The 22,355-nt window shown below is 33.5% G+C and overlaps 1 protein-coding gene across 5 annotated transcripts in view; it reads left to right on the plus strand.

Annotated features, from left to right (window-relative positions):
* The window catches only part of LOC106459947 (leucine-rich repeat and calponin homology domain-containing protein 3-like), a 62,000-nt gene that overhangs the window by 32,080 nt on the left and 7,565 nt on the right, over nucleotides 1–22,355 (plus strand). For 4 of the 5 annotated variants that reach the window (XM_022386526.1, XM_022386527.1, XM_022386528.1 and 1 more), the window contains 3 exons: nucleotides 3,898–4,010; nucleotides 7,270–7,407; nucleotides 12,085–12,162. In XM_022386526.1, the coding sequence (XP_022242234.1) occupies nucleotides 3,898–4,010; nucleotides 7,270–7,407; nucleotides 12,085–12,162 (329 nt within the window). Of the gene's footprint in view, nucleotides 1–3,897; nucleotides 4,011–7,269; nucleotides 7,408–12,084; nucleotides 12,163–16,866; nucleotides 18,364–22,355 lie in introns of those variants that run through there. The other variant, XM_022386529.1, reaches the window with a different exon arrangement.

A 22,355-nucleotide genomic window follows, 5' to 3' on the forward strand; every position in this document is an offset into this window, starting at 1 on the left:
TTACGTCTGTCGTGGATGCATCTTTAGAGGGTTGGAGTGCTTACCTCGACACTCTGGAGATTTCCAGTCTCTGGTTGGTCGAGGAGTCTTCTATCCTTAACAACATTCACAAACTTATGGTGGTTTCTCGAGCTTTGTCCCCACTTCTTTCCTTCCTGTGGGGAGGATAGTTATGGTACACTCCAACAACTCCACAGTGGCCATTTATACCACCAAGCAAGGGGTACCAAATCCAGGTCTCTGTGCTTTCAGACCTTGGATCTGCTTTTCTGGGCTCATTGTCACCATGTGTTGTTCTTAGCTTGCCATTTTCCTGGTGCCCTGAATCTGCTTGCGGAACATTTATCTTGACCCAACACGATTCTCTGCATGGAGTGGTCACTCGATCCACAGGTCTTTCGATGGGTGTGTTTGCAGCTGGGAGCACCTCATATCAATGTTTTTGCCACCAACTGGAACACCAAATTTGCTTCTTTTTGGTCTCTCATTCCACAGCAACTAGCTCTAGGAGTGGATGTATTCAGTCAAAATTGGAGGGGTCATCACATCTATGCTTACCCTCCTAATCGACTCCTCCCCAGAGTTGTATCCCTAATCCAAACCATTCCATGTCTAGTCCTCCTGGTGGCTCAGTATTGGTGGGCACAACCATTGCTTAAACTGCTCTGACCTAAACTTGTACAACCTCCCCTACCCTTACCTCTGCCTCAATCTCTACTCTGTCAACCTTAGTTGGACATTATTTATCCACATGTCACCACCCTCTGTCTTCATGCATGACTTTTTGTAGGTCCATTGACTCAGTCCAGGGACTGACTCTACATGTTGGGTCTTTCTTTTCTCAATCCATAAGACCCTCTTCCATGTCCATTTACTAAAAGTGATGGTCTACGTTCTGCCTTTAGTCTCTTTGATGTGGTTTCCATCCTTCCCACCCTTCCATTCCTCATCTTTCCCAATTCTTCACCTGGTTGTTTGGCAAAGGCTTGTCCACCTTGATTGTGTCAACCTATCAGGCGGCCATATTGAACACCTTCTGTTTCTTCAAGTTTAGAGAGGATTTGTCTTCCCCTGTCATATTCCTCCTTTCAGGTCATGCATCCTCCACATTCCTTTGATTTGCCTGATTGGGACCTTAATGTGGTCCATTATGCCCTTTCATGTCCTTCCTTTGAATCTTTGTTGATGTGTTCCATATACCATCTCTCCCTCAAGACCTATTTTTTTCTCCTCTTTGCTTGTAGACATTGTTGATCAGATATTTATGTCATTAATGATACCAGAATCCTCTGCCATTCCACTTATGTCATCCTATATCCAGACTGGTTCCTTTCTTCCTAAGACTTATGCTGCCCATAAAGTCTTTTTGGCTTTCACACCCATTTACTTACCTTCCATCTCCCACCCGTACTCCCATTCTGATCCAGATGCCTTTTTTTGCATGTTTCACTCCTTACGGTGTTATGTGGTAAGTACTGCCTCTTTTTGGAGTTTGCATTCTCAATTTTTTCTTCTCTGGAATCAATCTGTTTTCCAGGATTTATTCCCTATCATATTAACTGGTTGGGTTTGTCAACTCATTAGGCTGGTGTATTCTGACTTATCCATGGAAGGTCGTAGTCTCCACAATGTTTCTTCAAATCAAATTCATCATACCACCATGTTTTTGGCTGCTCACCTTCGCTGACCATTAGAGAGGATTGTTCAGGCTCGAATTTGGACTACTCCCAATACCTTCATCACTCATTATGTGCACGGTCTGGCTGCATCTTCCTCAGGTAGATATCATCTCTCTCCCATGGTGATTCTGCACATGTTCATTTAGATCCTTTCAATTCTTGAAAGTGAGGATTGAATGGGAATAGCAGAGGGAGGTAGCTGTTCCAATATAGGTGGTGCAATACTATTGGTCTAGAGTATTTACATGACATGTACATGTTGTAGCATGAAATTGGTGGGGTATATAGACTGGTGTGCTGAGCATGAAATTTTTTTAGCAATGCTTAGGGAGCAGAAAGAAGATCAAGATAGCTTTGTGTGAGGGAAGTAAGTATTGATTGGAAATACATTTTTAGTGTAAGAAAATGTTAACATCTAGCAGTACATTGTGGAGATATTTGTTTTAATTAGAGTTCATTAGATATAACTTGTAAATATAAAATGGCAAAAATTTGTCAAACTACACATTTTTAATCTAAAATGTGGATTTTTTTTCTGGAAAACTTGATTAGTGGTTTGAGCTTAAACCTTCCAACGTTTTTTCAAAGTGCCCATTAACTTATTGTATGTTCCTTTAGGCATAAGGTGCACACATTCCATTTAATCCTCAGGGTGTAGGATCTTTCTCACAAAAATGATCTCATGTGCAGTAGGATGAGCAGAGTTTTTGGAAAACAGATTTTGTTTTGCACTTGCACAATTTGAGATAAATTGGGAAGTAAAAATAAAATTTAACCCTGGAATAAAGTTAATAAGTAAATAGAAATATTTTCATCACTTTGAAAACAGGATCTTAGGTTTTTATACACAAGGATTTAAATTCCTACTGTTAAGTACATATTTTTAGGACCTAAAATATAAAAAAACTTTTTACTAAACTTAACAATTTTGGGAAAAGCCCTGTTTACTTGAATTATATTACATTGTTAGTTTTAATGAGTGCATTGATAGAAGTAATTAGGATTTTTATGGTATGTGTGATTTGTATATTGTGAAGGTATGTATGGCTATTGTGATTTATTATGTAACTTATATGCATCTTTAATAATAATCATAATAAAATAATTGAAAATATTGAAAAATGAAATCAACTTTATGAAACATTTAATTAATCTATGCACAAGTGGGGGGGGGGTGTCAAAGTGCGAATGCCCCAACTTTTTTACAGGGTACTATTCAATTGCTATTATGTATTTGATGTCAGAGTTATCAACTATTCATTTTACCCTACACTGCTGATTCAATGAAACTTCATAGTAGAGGAGAGTGAATATAAGATACAATATACAGTGATACTGAAAAAAGCTGTATATTTTGGACATTCTAAAGTTTATGCATGTACAATATGCAAATTGTATGATGTAAAAAAGTATTTATATTCTTCATACGAACATCACCTTGCACTTTGATTTGTCAGAGTCTGTGTCATACTAATGTCATCAATTCACAGACATATCTTGAGTACAAATACATTAGTAACACATCTGACTTTTTGTGTACAACAGACTTGTACATTTGACTAAAGCTTGTCAAACTTTGTGTAGATACACATAGTAAATTCGGAATTATAGTCAGCCCAGTAGTATAAGCTTACATGAACCAATGTAAAAAACATATGAACAGAGTGATGCAGTGTTTTTTTTATGTTTAGTTATAATGAACTCTTATCATGTGAGTCAATATTAAAAAGTATTAGCAATTAACAAGCCCCCCAGTGGCACAGCAGTATGTCTGCGGACTTACAACTCTCGAAACCGGGTTTCGATACCTGTGGTGGGCAGAGCACAGATAGCCCTTGTGTAGCTTTGTGCATAATTAGAAACAAAACAAAACAAAGCAATTAACATTACTATGTTAATTTTGGTTTTATACATAGTTTTGAATATTTTCTTTATCATGTTAATCAACTTATATATTTCAAACTGTTATGTATTATTTTAACCTATATTTTGACTTCACAGCTATGTGTAATCATCCTCTTTCTTACTGTTATTTTTCATTTGGAAGCTGTAAAACATAAAGAAAACATAAGAAAATCTTCTATTTCATTGAGTTTGCTTATGAATTTCTGAAGTAGTATCTTTCTATTTTCTATATCTATGAAATTATGATGTATAACATCTGCTTAAATATTTTATATTACATAGAAAATTATTTTCTTTTCTGATTGCATAACAGATTTTAAGAAACTATCCTCTTCATTCACTGAACCAGTTAATTCAAATTTCACAATTAGAAGAAGACTAAATAAAGCCAAAGAAGAACAAGAGCACATTGATCACTTGAGGAAGGTAAATTTTATTGTACATATTGCATCTTTTAACCATTATTGTTATATGAATTACCTGAACAAAATCTCAAGCATCTTGCCTCAAGTTTTGATTTCCACATGAATGTGTGACCACATGCACACACACATATTTATATATTATATATTTAAAATAATTTATCCCCCTCTTTAACATTTGGAAACAATGGAATGCAGATGGAAGTAAAAGCAGATCCTGGATTTACAGCTCTTTACTTTGGCCATACTTATCTATACAGATGAAGGTGGGAAAACTTGTTGGTTGGAAATGTCTGAAAGTATGGAAGTGAATTCTTTCATCATATAAATGTTGACCTTTACATGAGATTTTCTAGTGACTATTCCCAAGGTGATTATTTGATATTAGTCAATGGTCACTGTTTGTGCTATGTGCTATAGCAGTATTTTATAATTTTAATGTTTCATATACATTTGTATTGTGTAACTGCATGTCAAAAAGTTATTGCATTTATTATCAATAAAATTAAGTTAATGTGTGTAGTTATTCTATGCAAGAAGCTAGGTGCTCATTATTGCTAATCCTCTGAGGGTACTTCTGTATAAATGCTGTTTGGAATTTTTTAAATATGACCCAAAATAGATATTTATAATATTCATATTTCAATTACTTTGTTAACTTTGTATTTTTTTAAGTATGCAGACTGAGTGTTTATTTTTATTTGAACGAGCTGCTTAAAGATTTTATAATGTTTTTTTATATTTATATATTTGTTGTCAAAATCCATTCAGTTTATAAAATTGAGAAAAAAACTTTGTAAAAAAATTTTTTAATCTTTGTACCTATCCGATTAATAAGTTGAAACACAAGTCAAATTGTCTATGATAACACACACACAATAATAAAATAATAAAAACTAAACCTACCAGAATAGTTCATCTTCATATGGTGTAAAACAAGTTCATAAACTTGTAATTAGAGAGTGAACTTGATAGATAAAACAGTTTAAGTTCCTCAGTGGGACAGCTTTAAATTTCCAGACTTACACTGCTAAGATCTGGGATCTGATTCTCTGTGGTGGATACAGCAGGTAGCCCAATGTGGCTTTGCTCTCAAACAAACACACAAAAAACAGTTTAATATAAATACATTCACACACACATAAACAGATACAAATGTAATATACTGATGATATATCTATGCTTACAGTAAGTAAACCAAATGTTTTTTTATTAAATTCAGTTTTACATACTGATTAAAAAATCAAGTTTATTATTATATTTACAAATTAATTTATTAGTACCAGGAAACTATAGGCTCAAAAAACTAATAGTTTTAATATATTTAAAATGAAAATCTTCTAGTCACTAATGTATAATTTTATTGTGTGGGTAGAAAGGAAAAAAAAAAGAGTGTTTCCCACTTTAGTGAAAGAAAAGAATATTTTAACAGAGATCATATATATACATATATATATCATTGGTGAATTTAAGCCACAATTGAAATTTTGTTTGTATTGGTAAACTATTACATAAAGAATCAATATTTATTTCCACAGCTATCTTTTGGTAAGCAGGCAACTTTGTTTGGATTGATTTCATTCACTAAAGTGTATAAAATCTAAACTTTAGAATCTAAGACTAAAGGTTGCAAATATAAACCAACAAGAGCTTTTTGTTAAAAAGCCTGTAAATGCTCCCCAGTGGGTCAGTGGTAAGTTTACAAACTTACAACACTAAAATCCAGGGTTTGATTCCTTGTGGTGGAAAGAGTACGTGTAGCCCATTGTGTGGCTTTGTGCTAAAACAACAAACAATATATAAAACATAAGAATTACCCAGATTTTTTAGTTTTTTTATTTTGAAAGAAACAATATTGTGCTTATGAGGATATAAAACAGAATTTGAGTTCATTTATATTAATCTGTTTAAATGCATGATATTATTTAATTCTACTCTCATCTTTAACTTGTACTTGAGACTAGATGTTTTCATACAATGCTGTAGGCATTAAATCCTTATATGCTTTCAGATTTTGCCTGTCATTTTTCTTTTTTAACAGGGTAAGAATCCCCAAGAAAGTCAACTGTCACTTCTACCATCTTTGAGTTTTTTACTTACACTTAATGTTTAGTTCACTTTAACTCCAAATTATTTCATGTGATGATTTCTTCTGTCACAAGAAAGTGAGTGCTGCCATGAACACTGAAATGACTCCTAGTATTACACATATTTAAATATGTAAATACAAAACATTAAAAATTATTATAACCTTATACGTTAAACTTAATCAGAGTTCCTGAGCTTAACTTTTATAAATTTAACAGAAAACTGGTAGCAGTTTGGACAGTACTTTCTTTTTTTTTTCCTGCTATTGTAAAAATCATAATTTTTTATCAAGTCCTAACATTACACTTACTCTGTTGTCAGACATAAACTCTAAGGCTATGATATCCTTATTAATAAACTTCAAGTAATGCTGTAAATAGTATGATGGAACAATTTTTACTATAAATATATTTTAGGTTTTAATACATTTCTTTGTATTATTGAAGTTTAGTATTTTGGCCATGATTTTAGAGACTGATTAGAGCTCCTCTTGGTGCCTTTACATGACTTACCAATTTAGATTGCATTTTCTAAATTTAACCTCCTTTTGTGTTAAAAGCCCCCAAACAAAATGGCTTTTGAATTTTTATTGTTGCCAGATTCTTAATTTGAGCTCATTATTTTTTACTTTACTAACTTCTAAGAATAATGAAATTAGTCATCCATAGAAGATACTGCTGTCAAACACATATAGTTTATGTAAGTTTCTTCATCGTTCACAATAGATGTTTTTTATTTGAACTAAATCAAAATAACTTAAAATTTTAACCAATTAGTATCTGTTGTCATATACATTTACAATAGTTAATATCCAAATGAATAACTTTTGTGTAGGAGAGTATTTTTTGCAATGAATTTTAATCTTCTTTTATTTTCACCTTTTTGTTTTTGATAAAATGGTTATAATTTTGTGATGTCTTACTAGTGTGTCAAAATATATAGAAGACAAACTTGGTTTATGTTTAAAAGTGATTACTAGAGTGTTTTTTGACATTACCAATAAATTAAAAATTATGTGATGTATGTGATTGCTTCCTGTTCATTATCTTTTATACAGAATTATATTTCTCTTGGTTTGCAAGTGAAAAAAATAAGAAACCCTCTTAAACAGTTGTGACTTACAGAGTTGGTTTCCTTACATCAATATAATGATTTTTCCCTCAAACTTTTAATAGATAATCAAGAACAACTTAAAAGTAGTTTTACCAGATGACCTTGGAGGAGCACTTCGAGATGGAGTGCTTTTGTGTCAACTGATGAACAAACTTCATCCTAATTTTTTGGTCAATATCCATGTGCCTTCTGCTGCAGTGGTAAGTAGTTACTGTTTGGATTGTTTAGATGGTTATCTGGGTGAAAGTTAAAACGTTAGTTTTCAGCTTTTTTGTTGACTGTCGTTAATTAAAATAAATGAAAATTAAATTTATGCTGTAAAGCTCTTACTTTTTTTTTATTATTCTGTTGTAAGATGTATTAAAAATTTTCTCTAGTGCACACAACAGTTCTCTAAAGCTGTTAACCAAAACAAAAGTATAGTTCAAAACACAATTATAGCAACTTTTACAATAGGCAGGTTCTGACTTTAAGGATTACTAAGTTTTTTACCCATAGTATTAGGCCATCATCAGGTAAAGTAAATTTTATCTGATGATGACTTGATACTCTGGGTCAAAACATTGTAATCCTTAAAATCAGAATGTGCCTATTATAAAAATTACTGTTATTGCATTTTGTATTGATTATTCAGTTCAGTAGGTTCCTAATTAAACATAAAAAGCAAATAATGTTTTACAAAGTAGGAAGAGCATGAAATGATTAAATAATGACTTTAGGTTAACTTTACTAGAAAAATAAATTAAAGGGTTAATTGTACTTTATTTTAACAAATTGTATATGCTAATACAGTGATGTGTTGCTGTACATGCAAACTGTGGTGGCATGGACTAACATGTTTAGCATTGTTGTAGTTAGTTCATGGAAAAATATTTATAATTTGACTTGCAATTTTTGCTGTAAGTATATTTATGATAATCATAATGAGATTGAGGTAGATTGAGCCAACAGGCATAATGTTTCAAAAAATGGAACTTTTAATGTACCCCATGGAATTGGAAAGTCTTGCATAATATAGCATTTAACACAATGATAGGCTCTGAAACCACATCCCAAGCCACTTTGGAGTAATGAATGAAGTTAGGCATCCCTTCTGGTATCATTAACAAGGTATTAGATAAGTATTTGAAGTTGATGAAGGTTCACAAGCCAAAATTTCAACTCCCACTTCAGTCGAGCCCAACTTTTTTCATGCCTTTGCTGCTCCATCTCTTACTGCTTGTGAGGTTCCATTGCTTTTGAGGATGTGAGCTTCTATGAAAGCTCTTATCTCCTTAGGTCAAGCACATATGTGGTTTCTTCAGTGGACTCTGCACAACCAATGGAATCTTGCTCACTTTTAGATTTTCCCATTTCCCTTCATCCTTTCCTCATTAACAATCTATGTTGGTGGTTGAACAAGGCTCACACATTGTTGGGTGTACCGCTTTCTCCTCCTCATTCATATTTGAATCTCTTCATCGATGCTTCCCAACTTAGTTGAGGGGCATGGGTTAGTCAGCAGGAGGCCTCCAGACTATGGTCTTTGACTGAACAGTCTTAGCATATCAACACCTTGAAGCTTCTAGTGGTATGACAGGCTTTGGATCAATTTCTTCCTCTACTTAGGAATCGAATTGTCATGATCCATTCTAACAGTTCTGCAGTGGTAGCTTATACCAACCATCAAGGTGGCACCCATTCTTATTCCCTTTGCAGTCGATATTTGGATCTACTTTTTTGGGCTCACATGCTTGGGATATATCTCCAGGCATATCATGTTGTGGGTGCTTTCAAACTTGTGGCAAATCATCTTTCCAGACTGGACAACATTTATCACATGGAGTGGTTTCTTGATCCTCATGTTTCCAGCAGCTATGTTCACAGTGGGGTATGCCTCATCTGGATGCATTTGCCACCTTTCTCAATGCCAAGTTACCTCCTTTCTAGTCTCCAGCTCCTCATCCACAAGCCCTAGGTGTTGAAGTTTCAGCCAGGATTAGACTGACCGATACCTTTATGTTTATCCTCCCTTCTTTCTTATTCCCAGGGTGATTTCAATCATCCATGCAATTCTGTGGTTTCCTTGACTACCTCAACATCATACAGCTCCTCTGTTCTCCTTCTCTTCTTCCTAAACTCTGTTCCAGGTGTCATCACATCAGATCAGGTAACTTATCTTTTCCCTAATATTTCACTTCCATTGTCCATTGGAGGAAATTCTTCAAGTGGGCATGTGGACAACTCCTCATATGTTCATCTCCCACTATTTTCATCGGTAGCTCTTTCTTCCTCGTTGGGATACCGTCCTTCAAACTTTGGTGAAATTGTGACTGGGTAAGTTCTCTTTTTTATTTACATTTTACTTTCTTTCAGGTCCATTTCCCTTTTTTACTGTTAGGATCCCACTCTGTGGTGAGTGTTGCCTGTCCAGGTATACTTAATGCATCACAAATCTGCATTGTACAGCCATGCTGCTATCATAAAGTACAATATTCCCATGGCATATAACCCACACTGTTGAGATGGGGTGTTCCACAAGATCACTTGTAGGTTTTCCCTCACAATATATTTGCTTCATAAATATGCCTGTTCTGGACCATACTAACCAGTGGATTTATATGGGTAAAGCAGAAGGGGATAGCTCCCAATTTCTGCTGTCCCTTTTATTGAATAAATCAGGGGTAGTCTGCTTTTCAAAATAGGATTTTCGTGGTCACCCATTACACTGTTTCTGGTGTTGGTGTTCCTCTGTATTTTATTCCTCCTTGTTCTTCAAGTGGGGTATGTTAGTCCTTGCCAATTTACAGTTCCAAGCTGCTGAGGTTGTGGATCTTGGAGGTATCCTCCTGAATATGACCTTATGCAAATAATTAATATACAACTACATTTAGTTAAGAGTAGGGCGGTGCTGTCCTGCTGGTGTAGATGATACTGGTTCTCCATTTATGTGCACCATCTCTGTCCGATGGGCTCTGAGGGTTGCTGTTGCACCTGGCTTCTGTGACTATATGGAGGTTGCATATCATTTATAGGAGCAATCCACTTCTGTGTGGTGGTAACCGAAAGTTGGCAATGTGCTTCAATGCTGTATGATCCTGTCCGAGGGGATGAGGTTGCACATGTACACTAACAATAAAAATGCTCCATCTCTGTACAGTAGACTCCAAGGGTTGATGTTGTTCCTGGCTTCCGTAACTATTTGGAGGCTGCAGTTGCATAAGGTTTTAGGGGCAATCCACTTTTGTGAAATGGTTTCTGGAATTTTGTGATGTGCTCCAATTCTGTATGCTCCTATCCAAGGAGATGATGTTGCTTTGAAGTTGATCTTGACACATTGCAGTTCACCCCTTCAGTTTGGATCCCTCATCTTACCATCACATGGATGTCAGTTCTTGGTGACTGGTTTTGGCTTTCAAGCAGGACCAATCAACATAAGTCCTCACATATGTGTTACCTTCCATGCAATGGTATCTGGAAGTTCATGATGTACTCCAATGCTGTATGGTCCTGTCCAAGCAGATGATGCTACTTTCAAGCTGATCCATCACCTTGCAGTTCACCCCTTTAATTGGGATCCCTCATTGTACCATCACACGGATGTGAGTTCCCAGTGACTGATTTTGGATTTTGAGCAGGACCAATCAAAATAAGTCCTCACACATTTGTTGCCTGTTACTACTGTCATTCAGATGTCAGGTTCCTGGATATATGGTTAGTTGTGGATTGTGCAAGTGTGCCCATTTCACAGATTGGTTTGCACAGTATATACTTCTGTTTTACGGAACTTGAGGTGAAGATGGTTTGGACCCTCTTACTACCACAGATTGGAGATTATATTCCTGATTCTGCTTGGTTTTTGATTGGAGTTGACTGGCTGCTTATAGTCTGTCAAGCCCTAGCCACTCTACACCTTCAAGAACAACCAGTTTCGCTTTCTTCCACATTATTGTTTGTAGAAGATTCATCTACAGCTTCTCTTCATCAGGATTGAGAGTATGTTCTTAGGTGGCTTGGATACCAGTCCCAGTGTTTTCTCTCCCTTTGTTCTGCCTGTGTCTTTGACACCAATTTGCACATTGGGTGAAGAGTATACCTGGAACAGAAGTGGTGCGGTCTCCCAGGGATGATTCTTTATTGCAAGGATCATCAGTATAGGTTATTCTTCAGATGCACTGGTCCCTCCACCTATTGAATGTAGAATTCCAGTTATATATTGTACCATACCAGAAGTTATAATTTTCCTATACTGAAAATATATTTCCTATATGTACTTACCTCTTCTCACACTTCCTACTTACTCTTCCTTCCCCATTGAAAATCGGTGCTTCCTTTTCTTCCGAAGTGATAGTTCAATAGAATCTTATAGAGGGAGCCACATGCATCAGTAGGTTGTGTTGTACTCCTGTTGGTGGAGGGTTGTCATATGACGATTTGCCTGCGAGATGCAGTAAAACCAGGATAGTCAATAGTCATTGGTAAATGGGAGTGCAAGGTTTATGGCATGAAAAAAAAGTGCATGTAGATGGCAGCACTGAACGAGAATAGCTACATATGTTAGTAAGGTAAGTACCTATTGGAAATATATTTTCTGTATAGGAAAATTATAACCTTTATAAAATTCTACTCATAATCTGAAATCAGTAGCTATTTTCTTGAGAAAAATTACCAAAAAAAAACTAAACCACAACAATCCCATTTGCCACATATGTCAAGATGCAGCTCCAATAGACTTTTGTGCCTTTGGTTTGCTTAAATTAGATCTTGAAAACCATTATTCACATACAGTAGAGAGTCCATTGATAATTTTTCAGTGTGTGTCATCTGAAATTAAATGTTTTTTTGTTAATATAACTGAGTTACTTCAACTTCTGAGTCATGTATAATTATTTCTACAGCCACAACTATCTGTAGCCAAGAGTAGATGGAATGTGGAAAATTTTCTCAAGAGTTGTGAAAAGAAAGGTGTGCCAAAGGTCAGTGTAATACTTAATAACAAAACTGTGAAATAATTATCAAAACGTGAATTGTATTCAGTTAAAGAATATAATATTGTACTGAAAACTAATGTTTTAAATTTTCTTCAATTTTAAGTGCTATTTTTAAGACATTTTTATAAAGTGTGTAAACAGATATAATCTAAGATAAAGGCAAAATCAAGTTGATATAAATTTATTGTTTTTGTTGTATAAAGATAAATGAGAGATTATAGATATATTCCTAAACAAGAGCAGTTAGAGAGATTGCATATCCTTGCCCTGCCACTCATTTTCGAGATTGCATGTGTTTATATTGGATAACGTCAAATTTCACTTTTAAAAGCTCAGAATATTCTTCTTAGATCCAAAATTATCAATGATACGGACAATATTCTGTAGTGTGATGAGGAATTTCAACCTTAATATGCCCTTGAAATTTAGTACAAATCCAGTCATAAAACCACAAAAATGCTCTATCTCTCCATTACAAAAAATGTTTCAAAATGATCCTAAATCTGGATCCAGAACAAATTTGGAGAGGACCATCCCATACCAACTTCACATCTTATGTAAAATTTTCATGTATGTTGGTTTATTAGTGTTCAAGATACATGCGTGGAAACACAGACCTTATTGCAATACCCCCCATGGGGCAAGGGTAATAATGTATGATATTGTAATTCAAAAGAAAACTGATATTTCTCCATCCTACATCTATTCAGTATTATCAACTTCTGTTTATTTTTATTTTTGTTTAAGCCTCAGAGATTTATGTAATGAACTAGCTGCTACTTGTTTAACTTGATAGATTTCTCAATGTGTTTTTCCAGATGTACATGAATTTGATTGATTGTGTAAATAATTGAAAGGCACCATGTTTGTCAAAACTAGAAACATCCAATAAATCTTGTGGGTAACGTGTTAGTTGAATGTATAATGGAGTGATGAAAATTTCTTTTTTATAATTTTTCTAAGATAACTGTGGCATAAAAGTATGTCACAGAGACCTTTTGTACATTGAAAATGTTTGGGTTATGTACTTAAGTGTCATTCAGTAATTATCAAGGATATGTAATATTTATGATTATCAAAATACCCTAAACTGTTCCCAAGGTGTGAATAAATAATCTCTTTGATATATTCTATACTGACATAAATTACTATATTACTGAATAAATTTATTATTGCCAATTCTTTCACCTTTGCTTATCAAATCTGTAAAATTCCCTCTGCTGATCAATATGTTATGGACAGTTTTGATATTAAATCTCTCTATACCAATATTCCTCTTTATGAAATCTTAAATTTAATTGTGGACCTTTTCTTTCTTCTTTCTTTCTAACTCTGAGTAGCATCTTGGTTTCATTTGAAAACAATTCTTAGAACTTCTTGCCCTCTCTACAGAGTTAAACCATTTCCTATTTAATAATGTCATTTATGACTATATAGATGGAATTGCAATGGGATCTCCACTGGGCCTAGCGATAGCCAATAGTTTTCTATGCTACCATGAATGTAATTAGCTAGAAACGTGAATTGAAACCTGTCCTGTATAAATGCTGTACTGATGGTACTTTCTTGCCATTTTGAACATCTAGTCACATTTCTGAATTTCTTGCTTGACTCTTCTTCCAACACTCTAATACCAAGTTACATCAGAACTTGCAGAAAATCGATTCTTATATTTTCTTGACATCAGAATTACGAAAGAAGGTTCAAAATTTGTAAAAGGACTTTTACAGGCCTTTACACTAATTTTAACAGCTTTATCCCCATCTACTTCAAACAAAACCTTGTCATGTCACTTTTAAAAAGGGTCTTTAATTTTTGCCCAGATTACTGTTTTACACAAAGAAATTACACTTCTATGCAAACACCTGTTAAACATTGGCTGTTTGTCTGACTTTCTACCAGTCATTACTTGCAAGTTTCTAAATGACAAATTCCAACTACTCACTACTTTGTACACTGTTACCAAGTTTACTCTCATTATCTGCCTTCCTTTTATGGACTCGTATGTCCCAAATAAAAAACAACAACTCTCCTCCTTGAAAAACAAAACCTTCTACCCTTAAATTAAACTCTGTTGAATGCATAGACCTACCCTCTGCAATAAATACTTCTTTCAATGTAAAGATTGAAAATCAATACTTCTACATTTGTGGCTCATTTATAAGTGTAACGACTGTAAGGTCATTTACATTGGAAACACAAAATGCCACTTAAAAACCAGAGTCTGTGAACACTTAGGAATATCGAATAGGACTGGCTGTCCATTATTGAAACCTAGCCACAAGGCTATTCTTTCACACTTTGAAACCACAGGCCACAACATGTTATATAATGATTTCACTATCATTACTACAGAATGTTCAGACCTTGAACTGTGCATAGCAAAAGACTGTACAGCTCATAAGGACTTACAAGCATCCTTAGACCTATAACTATTCTAACTAGCTTTACTTAACATTTAGCTGTTTTTTAAGAATAGTTAAAATCATAACTTTATGTCTCATGCACCTTGTAATTTGGCTACTTCTTTAACTTATTCTATTATCTGTACTTCTTTCCATTTACTACTTTACTAAATATTTTAAGTAAATTAATTATTGAAGTTACAATAGTATCTTTTAATAGCTATAATTATAATATCATTTCCAGATTTCACTGAAAATGGAACAAATGTATTCTGAAATATTTAAAACTTTTGTAAATAAAAATGTTTTTATCTTATTATCCATCATCACCTTTGTTGTTAGACTTTGTTTTCCCCATAATGAACCCATTGCTAGTAGTATATCACCATCTTCAATTATATTGTTCTAAATAAAGTTTATTAATATTTGATCGAGCACCACATTCTTGTCTATTATCCTTGTTAATGTTTCTCTACAAGTGTAAAAAAGAAATTTAGTAGGAAAGAACTTAGTTTATGGTGATAGATGTGAATCTTGTATATGTTGGCCTGCAAAACTATTACATTTCCAGTCTGTTTTATGTATATGTAGATAAGTTATTTTGTTTTGCTAGAAGTACATCATCATATCTATATTCAGTATAATGAAACTGAATACAGCAGAACATGTCCTAGCTTTCAGAAGCCATTTATTTCATTTGGTCAGTGGTTAGTCCTATGACCAACAAGTTTTGAGTGTTATTGCTTGAAAAGGCTGAAATATAAATAAAACACCACCTCTTCCAGATTGAGTAAACTCAACAAATCATTTCTCGTGCCATTATCTCGATGATGTGTTTACAAAACCACATGTGGCACCTTATAATAATGTGTACAGTGTTAGGTACCTGATTTCTTTTTTAACATGTCATTCAGTTAAAACAAAAGATAGCTGTTGGTAACTTGCACCTGATGCAAGTTAGATATAGCATTCAATGGGCCTCAGGTTCTATAAAATTCTTATCATGTAACAGAATTTTGTTAGTTTTGCTGATACTAATCCCCATTTTTATTTTCCTCACTAAGATTTTCTAATTGTTTGATGGGTAACACATAAAGTATTTCATTCAAATTGGAAATAAAAAACTTGATAATCTGAAGTATATTGTCAACTTTGATAATACATTTTATAAAAATCTTAGGCACATTTTGATTTTTGTCTGATATGTTTTGTGTTTGAAGCTGAAGTGGTTTGACTGTTTTTTTATAGTTTTAGTAAGTATTCAATTTTCAATCATTTTATTTTTCATTAAGTTTTTAAAATAAGAACAATTATTTTGAAGATTTTATTAGTTGTTTGCATGTGTTTTAACTTTGTTTAAAATTTAATTTTTATCATTTTTGTGCTCTCATTAATAAAAAATAAGGCTGGTATTACACAAGTATGTTGAGCACAGGTGCCTGATCATTTAATGTAATAAACACATTTCTGTTTTAATTTGACTTTAAGCAACATAAAACAAGAAGAGTTACATTTTTTGTTAATATTATATATATTTTTTAGGTATGACTTTTTAAGTTCAACCAATATCATTGTGTTAACTTATAATTTATTTATTTAATAAACCATGCTGTATTATATGCATGATTATCATTATTTCAATATAGCTAAATGTTTGCAACCAAATCAGTGTGTTAATATAAAAGAAATGAAAGAGTAGTTTTGAAAATGTTTGAAAAGTATGTTTAGAACTGGACTGTTACCACATTTGTTTTTAAGTTTTACATTTACTTACATGTAATTGTATAGCATGATTTTTTTTCTCTTTGATTTTGCAATGCATGTTTTGAATTCATGTGATGTTTTTTTGGTATTACTGTTTTTAGTCAATTCACATTTATACAGTAACAAGTTTAATGTTAGAAAAATTCATTGCACTGTTTACAGTTTGTAGTATATTATTCATAATTTGCATTTAAAAACAGAAAATCCTAAATTTAAATAAAAATTGTTTCTTTTGATTAAAGCTTTGTATTTTCTATAAAATCAAACATTTTGCTGTAGATTTATAATTTTCTTGAAAATAATGTTAAAAGTAAATTCAGTCTTCTAACACTAGTAAAGTATTTAAGTAATGTTTTTTTTAAAAAACATGATGTATAGGTTGTTGATGGTTACTTGTTTGATCATTTTTGGGAAATATTGCTTGCAAACTTTGATTTATTCCTGTTTTAATTTTTTCTTAAGTTATATGTTAGTCTGGTGGGATTGTGTCCGACAGTTGTCTGGGTTTTTTTTATTGCAGGGATATCAGTTTAAATGGGAAGAGGTGGTGTTGCAAGAGCCAAGGTTCTGGAGCCAGGCTGCTCACAAAGTCATGTTGTGGTGAAGGTTTTCTCTCCTGGTTGCTGCTTGGACTGTTTGTTGGAATTTGGTTCTTAATTTTTTGTGTCCTTCCCCTCCATGATTAAATGACAGTAGCCACTTTTAACTTTCACTCAATTCTCTCTCTCTATATATATGATAGAAACACAGTCGTATGAGGTCAATATTTCAATCAGTTTTCATCTGAATTTTGTGGGCATGAGATAAAGTTTGTAACCAGTACATTTCTATTCTGAGCTTTAACTTATATTACCAATCAAATATCTCTGAATATGCTTCTGTACACAACTTTATTAGGTTGGAATGATTTCATATTGATGCCTTGTATTACATTTTGTGGACTTTACTTATAGAGTAGTTCTACTATTTCTCCGATGAAATTCATTTGTCTTATAATTTACATAAACTTTTGAATTACATATATCATATAATTGTATAAATATTTACATAGCTAAAAAATATACATATACTGTACATATACACATATTTATTTTCAATGTTTGTGATATACATGAATGATTACTAAAAGACAAATTGTAGATGGAACGCTCGGTATCTTGAATAGTAGATAATGATGTTTCCATATTCTATACAAAATGTGCCCCCCAGCAGTACAGAGGTAAGTCTGCAAACTTGTAATGCTAGAAACCAGGTTTCAATATCCATGGTGGGCACAACACAGATAGCCCATTGTGTTACTTTGCACTTAATTACAAGCAAACAAACTATACAAAATGCTTTAAGATGTATGATTAAACCAAATAAGTTTAATATAATGTATAAAGTAATCTAGAATTTTTTTATAGAACCATAGAAACAGTAATAGAAAATTTTCTATAAAATAGTTCTGAAATAAATGAAGTCTATAAAAAGTTATACCTGTGTTATCATGTTGCAAATGAGCTTATGGTTTAGTAGAAAGGGCAATTAAGAGCCTGATGATCTGTGCTAAATAATCAGAAACATTTATTGGTATATAAATTAGTAAAGTTTTACAGGAAAATTTTCTTAGGTCTGGTCTGTGATAATTTTTATTGATGAAAATTTATTGTTTTCTCCATAGGTGGTTTTAACTAGACATTATAAAACAAAGAAACCTCAATGATAGATCGTAGTGCTAATAACACTATTACCATAATTGATAAATTGTCCATTTTTTGAGAGTAAGAAAAATAACAGTTTTAATGTATATGTATTATCTACTTCTTAAAATTTGTATTAAGGTACTGTGGTCAAGGGTACATTTTATTTTTCCAATTTACTCAATATTTTGGGGTTTAACCAGGTTTTCTCTGTATGTACTTTGTAAGCAGGATATTTTAATCCATGTTTATGATACTTTGATATTTTGAGACAGTTAATCTTGATAAATAATTAAAATATATTTCAACTTTAGTGTATTAAATATATTTTTATAGTTTCTGTCCTCTTATAATTGTTTTTAAAGTGTGGCAGAACAACACAGTTTTTGTTAGGTTAACAAAATACATGTCACTTATGAAAATGGAGCAGAAGAGCAATACAGTGTTTTTAGTTAGTTGTAGTACAAGAAACTTCACTTCTTGATTTTAAAGCACACAAAAACCTACTTAATAAATAGAAGCTAGTGGCAAAACTAGGATTTAAATAAGTTGCAAATTCTTAGAACTTAAATGGCTAAAATCTGTAGGTAGAAGCTATTATTGATGAACTAAAAGTTGATAGGATGAAACTATCGACAAAATTGGGTTTTTAATACAAGCTTAAAAAAGTAATGACTTTTTACAAGGTCAGACCATCACTACAGAGAATCTAGTGGCAAAACCAGATTTTAGAAGGTTCTTGGAAAACTATACAGATGGACACCTTGTGTAAAGATGTGATTCAAATTATGTAGGTCTTATTTGATACAATATCACTATGTTTATAAACCTATGTATAATTATAACTTATTTCATCATTACCAACTTTTTTGACTTCGAAATCATGTTGATTTCTACTTAAACAATTTGGACTATATTACTCATATACCACTTTGTGTATCTTAGCTATTGTACAATGTTTGATTGATCTGATTATATCAGTGCCACTTGTAAATTATTTATACAGATATATCTATGGACTAAAAACAAGCTCAAGGAATTACTATGATCCTGAAAATGTGTTTGATAATCAAAATAATGTTTCATAGATCTAATTAAAAGTAAACTCAAATTCTTATGAAATAACAACCAAACTGATTACAAATTACTTTGTTCCATTATTTTAAAATTATTTTAGGATTTTTCCAGTGGGAAAAAAAAGAAAAAGAAATTCCAACAAACAGCTCTTTGGAGTTGTGTTCGTTTTTCAAGTTTTTGTTCGGTTATTCAATATGATCTAGAAAAATCATGAGCAAAGAAAATGATAGCATTAATGAACGTTAGACGACAATGCCCTCACTAATCACAAAATGCATGTATTTAAATTAATTACCTATACATAGTGATTTATTAAAATAATTATATTTCCCTTATTTGTAATATGAGCCGAAGTGCAGTAGATCTGGGGAAAGGTTCATTTATATATGCATGGATGTATCTAACAAAAGCATATGCGCTCCGTAATATTCTGTGTATGTCTGCTGATAAGAAGTATTTATATATATATAAATATATGTAGATAGCTTTTATATGCGGAAACATCTGTTAGCTGAGTTCTTGCACAGATCTTAAAATATAACGTTGATAAATGGAAACATCGGCACATGTAGATATGTAGATCTTGAAAGTCGAGTTGTTCAAAACTTGAAAATAGCGTTGATAACTTGACCAATTGTTGGTTGTGATGTTGCAAAGGAAATATCTGCTGAAGCTTTTCGCCAGACATTAATCATAGCAGAACAGTCTGATAAATGATCTATAGGAAATAGTTTAGCTTATAAAATGAGTCAGATCAACGTAGGTCGGTAAGGCAATCACTGATTGGCATGTCCTTAAGCCAATCAGGAAATGTCACAGACCTGCTGAAGGATGTGAAGATTGTATAGGAATTCTTTTTTGGCGGCAAAGGACAGGTAGGTATCGCATCTTTGTGTGTTGCAGGCAACAGCTTACATGTGGAATAAGCATAGTAGGGGTTCAATGCAGGAAAACATTTAGTAATGGCCGTTTTCAAATGTTTTTCAATCTTTGTTAAAATGTTACCAATCCATGGTAATTTTAGGTAAACAGGACACTTGTTATGACCAAATTTTGGGGCAGTTGAGAAGCTTGCAATTTTCCTTGAAGTAATTTGATTGATGACGTTTACTGGTTACCCATTTTCTAGTAAAATAGTTTTAATCGTCTTCAATTCGAAATCTAGTTTAGATTTTGAACAGATAACTAGAGCCGTGTGGACTAAAGTAGCAATAAGGTTCGTTTTGCGACTTTTAGGTCTGACAGAATCCCATCGTGTGTGTTGTCCTGTAAAGGTAGGTTTTCTGTATATACTGGTGAAAAAACGAAAGTAATCTGTTTCAACTAAGACGTCTAGGAACGGTAAAGAGTTATGTTGTTCCTTTTCGAAAGTAAATTTGAGAGCCGAGTGCAACTAGTTTAGGTCTTGTAAGAAACACTCACATTCCTGTTCAGTTTTTAAAAATGGCAAATGTGTCGTCTACATAGCGGAAGTAAACAGCAGGTCTGGTAACTTTGTTGAATAGTTCTTTTTCATGGACACCAACGAAAATATTGGCTAAGGCAGGTGCAAGAGGAGAACCCATGGCGACTCCGTCAATCTGTTGATACATGATATCATTAAAGCTAAATTCCACCGAACGTAATTCATATTCATCAGTTCAGCAAACAGATCCTCAGGTATTGGAGGTCACTGAACTTCTCCCCCATACAAAGTATCTGTACAAATGTTGATGGTTTCTTCCAGGGGTACATTAGTAAACAGGCTGCTGATGTCGAAGGAGCACAAAAACGATTGTTTAGGGTAAAGGCTAAGGTTCTGTATGGTTGTAGCAAAATAAAAGGGGTCTTGAATACAGTTTTCTGAAAAGTACGTTAACACCTGTTCTAAAATTTCCGAAAGCCACTTCGCTAATTCATGTTGTGCAGAGCCAATCATAGACAAAATCGGGCGGAGTAGTACATTCTTTTTGTGCGTTTTAGGAAGGCCATACATGCGGGGACGTTGTGAGCCTGCGGGCCTAATCTGGTCATAAATATCACGTGATAAGGAACCTTTCTTAACCAGTTCTAATAAGCGTTTTTGTAACTTGTTTTCAATTTTTGCCGTGTTATCATTTTGCGAAACAGTGCCCAGCCTTTTGATTTTTGTTTCATCATTTAAGATGTCACATATTTTTCAATGTATTCAGTTTTATTCAAAAGGACGGTACCAGAACCTTTGTCAGGTTTTGTGATAAGAATACTTTTGTTCGAGCGTAAAGATTTTATAGCCTGAAAATGTTCTCTATGCATACAGAAGTCGGAAAGGTTGATTGGTGTGCCACAGTAAGCATGTGCCAAATCACGTAGTCTGGCCTTTAGCGAACTTAGTTATTAGTCCGATACTGGTTTATGTTTAGTAAGTTGAGCGTATAAAACTTCAAATTCTGCAAAAATCTTCTCTCTCTCTCTCTGGATATTGTTAGCAGGTACAGAAAACTCTAGACCATTTCCAAGTACAAATTCTTGTACTTCAGAGAGGCAGTAGTCTGAAAGATTAATAATGTGCTTTTAGAGTCACTCAATGCACCACCGAAACATTTCTTAATAAGACTGTTTATGTTACGATCGTGTTTTGTTTTTGTCTGGTTTTCCATCCGTTCATCAATTTTGAAACTGTAGTGCACAAGCGAATCATGTCGAAAAATGAAAGAAATCTTATAATTTTTGACCACAGGTTGCGATAACGAACTTTTTACTTTAGAATATTGTTTTTGGTTTTTCTCGATTTCATCATTCAAAAATGCACGTTCAATTGTTGCACTGTGTCTCGCTCGGGATATTGCAATGCGATTACTCATAAATTTTGGTACGACTCGTTTTATGATGCATGTCTTTAGAAAGACGGTAGATAGTTTAAGAGTTCTGAGCTTACCTCGAAGCTTCACAAGTTGGTTCAGATCGTCAATCTGATTCTTGGTGTACCGCCGCCGGAAATACTTGAAAAGTTTTTTTGGTGTACAAAACTTGAAGATAGCTTTTATATGCGGAAACATCTGTTAGCTGAGTTCTTGCACAGATCTTAAAATATACATAAACTTGTCCTTTGCCGCCAAAAATAATTTCTATACAATCTACACATCCTTCAGTGGGTCTGTGACATTTCCTGATTGGCTTAAGGACATGCCAATCAGTGATTGCCTTACCGGCCTACGTTGATCTGACTCCAGATGGTTCTGCTATGATTAATGTCTGGCGAAAAGCTTCAGCAGATATTTCCTTTGCAACA

Source organism: Limulus polyphemus, unplaced genomic scaffold, assembly GCF_000517525.1.
Source record: "Limulus polyphemus unplaced genomic scaffold, Limulus_polyphemus-2.1.2 Scaffold686, whole genome shotgun sequence".
Lineage (NCBI taxonomy): Eukaryota > Metazoa > Arthropoda > Merostomata > Xiphosura > Limulidae > Limulus > Limulus polyphemus.